Below are 10,228 nucleotides of genomic sequence, written 5' to 3'. Positions count from 1 at the left end.
CAGCCACTGACGTCACTGAACATCATTTCCTTCTAATACGTGACAATTACTTGCTTCTGTCAGACACAAGAGCTTCCTATCATGTTTACACACTCTACTGATTGGTTACGTTTAGATAAGGGGTTTGGGTAAGGGCATAATATTAATAAGTATGTCCTTAATGCCTTGTACGCAGAACTCACACTTACTTCCTCATTAGACATATGGGAATTTACACGTGATGAAGTCGTACGAGTTTATACAAACAACATTGTGCGAGACCATACGAAATAACCAACTCGTAAATTATGTACGACTTTTCATGAGATCAGGTTGGTAGTAGTAGTGTTTTAAAACTGTGAGAAAATCTTGTGGTTGCTATAATGTATCTTTATAATTTGTAATAATACTTTTATTAATGAGAAAGATTTTTTTTCTCTCTGTGGATAACTGAAATTTAAGTCAGTGGCCCAAATTGTTTTTCATAATTCGTTCCTGCTGAGGAACATTTAGTTCCTCTTAATCTACATTTGATGAAAATCCTATATAAATTATATTTTATACTGAAACATTTAGATTTGAAATCCTTCCCCTATTCAAAATAGCAGTTGGGGGCTGCATGTAGTCAATCAAAGTAGAAATGTAGTCAGTATAACTTTCCTCACATGTCATAGCTAATTTATCCATAAACATATACCATAATTCATGACAGATGCAATTATATAAATGTTTCGATGAGCAGGCTATGACAATTTTAATATAACCATTACCTTTCTTTTCTAGCTTCTGTTGCTGGAAGTGAAAGGCAGGTCAGGCATTACCAGTTACCAATGACGTAAGTATGCTATGCATTACTCATTGCATACCTGTCTATTTTAGCTGTGTAAAGTAAATCAAAGTTGTGTTTTCCCCCTGCTGTTTTAGAGACAACTGTAGGTGAGCATGGGGTTTTTAATAATTTTTGAAAGCGATAGAAGTGAGTGACTGGAAATTAGAGGGGAGAGAATGGAATCAGAGCACACTGCTGGTCTGAAATCTGTATCACCTGTATGAGCACTACTGCTCAATATGTCTGGAGCACATGAGCTCACCGCTGTGCCACAGCTCTCATGTTACTCAGCTTTTTTTATCCAAAGCAAATTACAGTATATTTGCTCCACTGTTAGTCCCACCCAAAAGACCCACGCTAGCATAGCACAATGGTCCCAAGTTCATATTTTTTAAAATCACTATTCATTTGCGTTCATTCTTTTTCAGTATTTTTTTATTTTTGTTTTACTATTGTTTCCTTATCCCTGTATCTCAGTTCTCTCCAAATCTTCACAGATTGGTGAAGTCATAATTAAAATGTCACGAACTCCCTTGTGTTTGTCCCATCACCTTCCCATTATGTTTTGACTATTTGACTACACTTCCCATGATGCATCTTGTTGATTACACACCTGTTCCCAGTCTTCTCTGATCTTTGTTTCTAGCTGTTCCTTGTTATGTCATTACCATTGTGTGTGTATATATAGCCCTCATGTTTCCCTTAGTCTTTGTCGGTTCTTGTTCATTTGCTTGTTTGTTTTCCTGTTAGCCTCAGTGTTTCAGTTAATCTTCGTTCTTGCAATTGGATCCACATTCTCTCGTCTCATCCTTCCCAGTTCCATTACATAAAATGTCACAGTGTTTCCTGCCAATGCTTTACTGCCTCCTGATTGGCCATATTCTCCTAGTTATGGAGTTAGACTGTACACTGTGCTTTTCTTTTTAACTTGTTCTAATAATTAATTGTCCATTTGAAAGTTTTTTTGTTGTTATTTGGAGCCATACTTTCTCTAGACCTTTTTGCTTCAGATTATAATAAATCATTTTAAGTTTATATAAACAGTGATTTCATTTGATAATGTATGTGATAATGTGAACGCCATGATGAGTCAATATTCTATTGTCATGTTCTCATAACTGTACACATGTACTCTAGTAAAATACATTTATATATACATATCCAGTTTTGGGGAGTAATGGAATACATGTAACAGGATTACATATTTAAAATACAAAATATAAGTAACTGTATTCCACTACAGTTACAATTTAAATAATTGGTATTTAGAATACAATTACATTCAAAAAGTATTTTGATTACTGAAGAGATTACTTTGCATTTTATTGTCATTTGTTTCATTTAATATTTAGTCCTTTCAGATGGAAAACATTTATACATATAAATGATGCGATCCAAAGTGCATTTGAACAGCGGTGAAACACTTTCTTATGATGTGTTACATTTATACAAGCAGAAAGAGAAGTTTGAAGTAAGTTTGGAGCAGAAGAAATAGAAATAAACCTTGTGTAAATTGTCAGCTTTACACTCAGCTAAAATGCTATTTCTAGCCATTTTACATGCACATTATACCAGGCACAATCATATTTTTTATCAAGAAAATTCACATTGGATCATGATTTTTTTTTTTTCTAGCAAGACCTTTGATATTAGGGCAAAAATCATATTCTTGATAATAATTTTTGTATTGTTTTCCTGTTAAAATATCTAAAAATCCTTAAAACAAGATCAATTAATCTTGTTTTAGAAACAACACTGCATAAGATATTTAGGTTTTTCAGAGAATGTATTTTTAACATGTGTATATTGTCTTACTGTACTGGCAGAGTTTTTATAGTCAAAACAAGTGAAAAAATCTACCAATGCTGAAGAAGTAATCCAAAGTATTTAGAATACGTTACTGACCTTGAGTAATCTAACGGAATACTTTACAAATTACATTTTACAGCATGTATTCTGTAATCTGTAGTGGAATACATTTCAAAAGTAACCCTCCCAACCCTGGTTACATATAATATGTATAAAGTAAAAGTTACCAATACTGTGCTCCTTAAATGACCAAAACATTTATGGAATTTCTCATGTTTTCTATAAACACCACCATCCTACAACAGAGCCCCATAATAAGTGGCTATTTTAAATATCTCAACATGTAAGTTCTGTCATCACCATCATAAATTTCCCTTCACTGCTTTATCTCATATCCACTGATACTTGGCTTATCATGCTAAGAGTTATTGAGTTTACATAATTACTACTAATCAACTAAATAGTGGCAACAGCCCTGCAGTATATACAATCCAGAAACAACAACAGAAATGTAACATGTTTTATTGGGTTTTATTTCCAGCATTTATACAACTGCAATTAAAGTCTCTGAATGTAAGAACTTCCAGAGAGTAACCACAAACACATTTACTTGCTGTCTAAATGGGGACATAGACTTTTATTGTTTAAAGCAAATAATAATAATTATAGTCCAAAACCCAAACCTAACCCTAACAGAAAACATATGCAACAAATGCAGTTTTAGAATAATAATAATAATTAAAAAAAAAGATTTTTTTACAGATATTTTTATCCAAATGAGGGCATCCCATAATATCCCCCAAAAGGGTTTTTTTTTGTCAGAATTAGCTCACTTCTGGGTATAAATTTAGTCCCCAAACTATGGCTTAACAAACACACAGACTTGAGAAAAAAAGATGGAACCACAATACGTAACTATTCCGACAGGATTATTTACAAGACCAGTTAGTTTATTTAACCTTCAAGAACAACAAGTGAAAACAGGAACTTCACAGTGAGAAGACACGTAAATCACATTAAGATCCAGGTTTATTTCTGCTTCTACAGTAGAGACAAAGTAATACAATGAGCAGACAGATTAATTTTACATGTAAACAAAAGACCTAAAAACATGAAACTTTTATGAGTATGTTTAGTTATGCAAGTAATATTATTTACCTTCTCATTTAATTCAGTTTCACTGGAGTCTACATGAAAACATTTAGTTAGTAAAAGTCTTGCATAGCTATTTACACATTTATATATTTAATACAACCAAGGCATTCAATATCACAAGCATGATAATAGTCTAAATATCCTTCAATACAATCAGCAAGGATACCAACAACACTGTTTCAACATTTAAAGTCAACATGAAACAGCATTCCCAACCAATTTTCCTCTCATAATGTGACATTTCTTTTTTTTTTTTTTTTTCTCCCAATTTGGAATGCCCAATTCCCAATGTGCTTTTAAGTCGTCGTGGTTGCGTAGTGATTCGCCTCAGTCTGGGTGGCGGAGGACGAATCTCAGTTGCCTCCGCGTCTGAGACCGTCAACCCGCGCATCTTATCACGTGGCTTGTTGAGTGCGTTGCCACGGAGACATAGCACATGTGGAGGCTTCACGCCATCCACCGCGGCAACCACGCTCAACTCACCACGCGCCCCACCGAGAGCGAACCACATTATAGCGACCACGAGAGTTTACCCCATGTGACTCTACCGGGCCAATTTGGTTGCTTAGGAGACCTGGCTGGAGTCACTCAGCACACCCTGGGATTCGAACTAGCGAGCTAGCGAGCTAGCGAACTCCAGGTGTGGTAGCCAGTGTATTTTACAGAGTTGTTTTTATCTTTCAGGAACGGTCTAGATTGTGAAAGGTGGTCTCTATATGAAAGGTGGTTGGAAGCGAGGGGTTGAAAAAGTATGATGGATTGCCGAAAAGGAAAATTATTTTAGAGGAAGAGCAAGTTATATTATTTTAATAAAACTTTTTTATTTTTTATTTACTTTTTTACTATTTCATGTTGACTTTAGTGACATTAGATTAGCACTCAGTAATGAGCACTTCTGTGATGCAGTGATGATAAAAAATCTAATTTTGTAGTGATAATACTGAACTAACTTACCAGCAGAACTGAATGTCCAAGAAAGAATCTTTATCACACCATAAAGCACAAGGGCAACAGCGACCATTGCCATAGAGTCCTCAATAGAGGGAGCATTAACACCTGATGTGAAGAAAATATCAAATCAAGCCTTTCCGAACATTTCTCACTGATATAAATACTCCTTTGAAAATGCAAATGAGATATGCAAAAGCAATTTAACCTGTACTGACATTGATCTTGGAAAATATTGTAAATGCATATTTTGCCTCTGTTCTTCCAGTCTCTCCAGTCCTATGACAGTCTGACTTACCGATCACATTAAGTGTTGCACTAGCTCGTCTCGTACCTCCCTCGTGTTTGGCTACACAGGTGATCTCACCACCACGACCGAGTCCCAACTTAGCTGAGTCCAACTCCAGACGAGTGCTCTGACTGAAAGTGCCATCAGAAGCCTGTCTGTGACCTGTTACACCTCCCTGACCCAGACTCTGTGACTTCCCATCTGCCCCAGTGAACTCCCAGCCCAACTCCAGAGTGTGAGGAGCAAAACCAGAGGCCTCACACTGGGCCACAATCACCTGCCCAGGCACAAGGAAAGGAAGAGGGGAAGGATAGATGGAGAGGGATGGAGGCTCTAGAAAAACACAAGAAAGAGGAAAGAGACAGTGTTTACCATTTTTAAAATTCTATATATCCTACATAACAATGTTGATAACAAATACACATTTTTCAGAGTTGAACTACTTTTAACTTGACACAGCATCTTAAAAATGCAGCATTCATGGCACAAGGTGCTAAAAACAGCAAGACGTTATGCAAGACACCCAGTGTCTGCCACTGGTTGAACTAAGAGATAATCACACCCTAAACTCATGCTATTGGCTGAGCTAATTTTGCTGTGTCAATATATACTGTATGTGAATGTATGCAAATATGACCTAATTTCTATGGCAGGTATTAAGTATACAATCATCTTACCAACTATCTCCAGGTCCACGGTTACCTGTGCCAGCAGGTGTGGAAGATAGACTGTGCAGATGTAAGTTCCTGAGTGTCTCACTTGAGCCTCTTCCAGGATCAGAGATGCATTTCCTGTCTCGTAGAGAGCTGTGATGTCAATATCAGCTCCTGTCTCCGTTGTCTTAGCAAACCGATCATTCTTGCCATCATAGGCAATGATCAGACGTCCTTCACCCCGGAACTGATACCGCCACTCAACAGAGAAACCAGAGCCATGGACTGGAGAAGACGGGTCTACCCAGAACCCACAGTCTAAAAGAACCGGCTCTCCCAGTCTAGAGCGGACCACTGGAGTTTTACTGGAGATGCTGAGGATTACTTGGAAAGAAAAAGAGACAGGAAGTTCAGGTGAGGGAAAAAATGTGTAAGAGAGTGTAAGTTTAACTGACGTCTTATAATATAAATAAATAGCATATTTTCTTTACTACACTATATGAGAAACTTATTTACCATCTAGCTCTTTAGAAGTAGAGGGTGCTCGCATAATACTGGACAACGTCAGCTGCTTATCAAGTCCTTGTACTGCCACTGAGAACCAATCAGCTTGCAGGTAGATGGGACTTTGAGCGGAGTCAGTAAGAGCAGCTGTCCATCTGACCATAGAGGCGTGAGGCATAAAAGGGTTTATCTCACATTTAGGTTTGTTCACAGAGCCTTTTGGAGGGTTCAGGGAGGAACTACAGAACGTACCAGCTGGATCTGGAGAATAGCAGTGTATTAAAATCGAGTTATCATCAAATAGCTTGTTGTGCACAGAACACTCTAGAGTAGGTGGCAGTTTACTATAAAACATCTGTGGCTGCAGTGTTGGACCTGGTTTGTACAGACAAGGGTTTAGAGGTATAGTTCACCATAAAATGAAAATTGTGTCATTATTTACACACCCTCATGTTGTTCCAAAACTGTATGCTGTTATGTTTGCAATAAAAATGAAAACATTTTGATGATTCCTCACATAGCTCTTTTCCAAACAATGATAGTTCCTATGTTCATATGTCTCCAAAATTGACCAAAAAAGTGCAATAGAAGCACCATAAAAGTAGTCCGTACGACTTATGTGCTATATTCCAGGTCTTCTAAAGTAACAAGTTATCATTGTGTGGGTAAAAGGATGAAATTTAAATCATTATTCACTGATAATCTTCTCCTTCAGTAAGCTGTTAACTACCATTGTATAGAAAACAGCAGCTCGGATATTCATCAAATTTCTCCTTTTGTGATCCACGCAAAATTTACAGCATACAGGTTTGAAATGACAGGAGGGTAAATTACGTCAGTATTCTCATTATTTCTTTAAACTCATTACAGAACAGTATTTTATTTATTAAACTGTACCTGTATTGAGGATGCAGACCACCCGATCACTAAACATGACACAAATCCTCTTTGACTCTTTGCTGATTTTGTGAGTACAGTTATAGTAGCTCAGCTATTATATACAATCCACTAATCAACCCAAATGTATTACAGAGCACATTCTTAATTGCCACTCACCAATTACATAGTAAATTCTGGATGGGCTGATGTCTGCTGGAGGATGAAGGTCAGATATTGTTTCTTGATTGTATAGATCAGTTCTGATGAACATTAGAGATTTCTCTTGGCTCATTGGTACTGAGAAACCCCCTCTTGATCCTGGCTTCTCTTGTACAAACCAGCACTCCAGAACTGGACATCCAGAACCAGAAACTACAGGGTTAGAAAGATCATGAGAATTATAAAAACGTAAAGTTGTCAAGACAGTGTAAATATCTTGTAGTGAGGAGTTTATTGTTTGCAGAAAAAGCATGAAATCGACACAGTCGAAAAATGGCATTTAAAAATGGTCACTGCTTGAATGTATTACAGTGTATAAAGCAGTTTTGATTACCAAAACGCAGTAAAACTTACCACCCAAAAACAATGCAAATGCGATGAGAGATATCTTGTATATGGTGGATATCTCAGACATCGTGGCTCTATATGTTAACCCTATGTCTGATGTGCTGTTTGGTGTGTTACAGGTCCGTCGGGTTTTCCCCTAAAACATTAATGTAGCTGCTGCATTTCACTTTCATTTTCAATGTTTACGACGCATGCGCACAGGACTTCTCGTTGTTGTGCGTTAATACATAGTTCAGGGCCATATTTGTGCTAATTGAAAATGTAATACTCCGTTGTAAATTAAAAATATAATATTATATTAAGGTCTTGATACCTTTCAGAACACACACTAAAGCACTAGACTAATGTATTTCTGTAAAACACGTATATTGGCTTCCTCAGTATTAGTCTCCAGTAGGTGGCGCTCCAAGATTTTATTCCAAACTCGCCAAACCAACCACATGGGCGTGCCTCCTGAATGGGGTCAGACCATGATCAGACTGATACCGCCTCAACTCAAGCCTTTGCTGTGCTGTCACGTGATATGTCGGAACAGAGTGCAGTCGAGGACACAGTGAAATAACAGCTCTGTGATTATTTCTCCTAATGTGGTAAAAATAATTGCCGAGAACTCTCTGGCCATTGTAGCTTCATGCACTGTTTTTCAGTGGTTTTTCGATATTTAGTATGTGTTGACTTCTAGGTTACAATAAGTTTGAACAGCTAAACTTGCTCACAACAAAAGCTGAAAGATTGCACTAAAAGGTCAGAAAACATTCAAATTAGTTGGGGTGTCATACTGGAGAGTGTATACTGTACCTAACTGATCTTTCTGTAAGTAAAACCTCATTGGGGCCAATAAACAACAAACCTGTCTTGTTTAACCCTTAAATGCAAACCTCAGGTCTTTAGTGACCTGGGACCTCATTCCACCCCCTGTACCTCATCTATTTTTTGGAGTTGTGTCCAGAGGCAAAATTGCAAAAAAAAAAAAAAAAAAAAAAAAAAATATATATATATATATATATATATATATATATATATATATATATATACATACATATATATATTATAATTGCTCATACAAGTACCAAATGTGTACAGGGTCATTAGAGACCCTAGGTATGCAATAGTGTCACTTTTTTTTTTTTTTTTTGGCTTCCATAAATCCTATTTTTATGATTATTTCATATCTATATAAGTTTACTGTTACAGCATATATATTCATACAAATGATTAGGCCTACTATATCTTGTCGATTTTCTGTGCAACAATGGTGAATTATCTGTATCCCATATGCGTGTACACATACAGAGTATGTATGCTCTTTGTTACTCAAGGTGGTGCTGTTGTTTCAGTGATTGACTTGATTTACATTTGACATTGCTATTTGATGAAGAAGTAACATGGAAGTAAACTATAGCAAGTACATACCACATGAACAGTATGATATGACTATTGTCGTTTGGGTGTACTACTGAAATTATATAAATTGTGCATCTGTTTAGACTCAAAAGGTGTCTGAGAAAATACTTATGTGTAACTTATGTGTAGCCAGTCGTGTTGCTCGGTCAGAACAAGCCCTGAATGATTTTGGACTAGCCCTGAATGTTTTTGTCCAGAGTCTATCTGAAGCAGGAATTAAGTACGTGTTGGTTATTGCAGTGGCTTTCCTGCAAATTCAATTATATTAATCTGCCGTTTGGCTCTTTATACATGCTAAATATGCTTCCTCATCTGAAACCCACGCTACTCAAGACTGGTTTTCACACAAGTGTTGCGTGAGCCATCATAAAACCACTTGCGTGAAGCTGCAATTATACTTTCGCCTTGAACTGCAGCGCTTCTTCTGCGCACTTCTTTCGCACGCAGCTCTCGATGGTCCGATGCAGTATACTTGACGCACACTGCAGTTGCACTCTTCTCCAAACGAAAACAACAAGGTTATGACTGTAACCATGGTTCCCTGAAATGAGGGAATGAATGTTGCATCATAGCTGATGCTATGTGGTTATCCCACAGGTGTAGCCAATCTCTGAAACTCTTTAAAATCTTGCCAATTTTAATTGGCAGATAGCGCTTTGTGCTCCTCCCCCCTTGTGTGCGTATATAGAGGTGGTGCATAGCGCTATCTCTTCAGAATATTCAACTGAAGGGTGCAAGCAATACTCGACCCTTGTAGCGAAGATTCAGTAGCGCAGCCAGCTTACACAGCATTCATTCCCTCATTTCAAGGAACCATTACAGCTGTAACATATCGTTCCCTATCAATTCAGTCATGAAAGCTGTGTCATAGCTGACGCTATGGGGAATGTATACCATCACACTGTGCTACTGATTCACAAGCGTAGCAATGTCTTCTAGCCAATGGGGAAGCAAAAAACACCAGAGTCTCCTCTTCTCTTCGCAATAAGAAGGGAATATAATGCTGAATGGATGGATATACATGGCGATGACGCTAACTGGATTGGGTAGCTCAGTCAGATCGGGTAGCGTAGTTATCGCAAGATGAATTAAATCACTACCATTTGTGAATAAGTATAAATAAGGGACTAACCAAATGGGTAGTGGAAACTTATATAAAGTGACCGCTAACTGCGGTTTATGGGATGACCATGTATAAATAAGCTGGTAGTA

General features: G+C 37.3%; 1 protein-coding gene across 1 annotated transcript; it reads right to left on the bottom strand.

Annotated features, from left to right (window-relative positions):
• Positions 1-3,123: 3,123 nt before the first annotated feature.
• On the bottom strand, positions 3,124-7,794 carry LOC127425051 (tapasin-like). The gene is made up of 8 exons (XM_051670674.1): positions 7,619-7,794; positions 7,223-7,417; positions 6,179-6,427; positions 5,687-6,046; positions 5,019-5,342; positions 4,727-4,828; positions 3,776-3,804; positions 3,124-3,658 (listed from the first exon to the last, which is right to left on the bottom strand). Exons 1-8 carry the CDS (start codon positions 7,677-7,679, stop codon positions 3,647-3,649), a joined length of 1,332 nt encoding a protein of 443 aa, XP_051526634.1. The 5' UTR covers positions 7,680-7,794; the 3' UTR covers positions 3,124-3,646.
• Between the last annotated feature and the right edge of the window lie 2,434 nt (positions 7,795-10,228).

The sequence above is a fragment of the Myxocyprinus asiaticus genome, chromosome 34 (assembly GCF_019703515.2).
Source record: "Myxocyprinus asiaticus isolate MX2 ecotype Aquarium Trade chromosome 34, UBuf_Myxa_2, whole genome shotgun sequence".
In the NCBI taxonomy this organism is placed as follows: domain Eukaryota; kingdom Metazoa; phylum Chordata; class Actinopteri; order Cypriniformes; family Catostomidae; genus Myxocyprinus; species Myxocyprinus asiaticus.
Note: the sequence above shows the minus strand (reverse complement) of the source record. Positions and strands in the feature narration are given on the sequence as shown.

What these genes read in the sequence shown, in the direction of transcription:
- LOC127425051 (XM_051670674.1), bottom strand. Translation starts at nt 7,679, where the DNA reads ATGTCTGAGATATCCACCATATACAAGATATCTCTCATCGCATTTGCA. An exon ending in CAGAATTTACTATGTAATTG is followed by an intron (nt 6,428 to 7,222) that starts GTGAGTGGCAAT and finishes GCTATTCTCCAG; the next exon opens with ATCCAGCTGGTACGTTCTGT. An exon ending in TGCAACACTTAATGTGATCG is followed by an intron (nt 4,829 to 5,018) that starts GTAAGTCAGACT and finishes TCTTCACATCAG; the next exon opens with GTGTTAATGCTCCCTCTATT.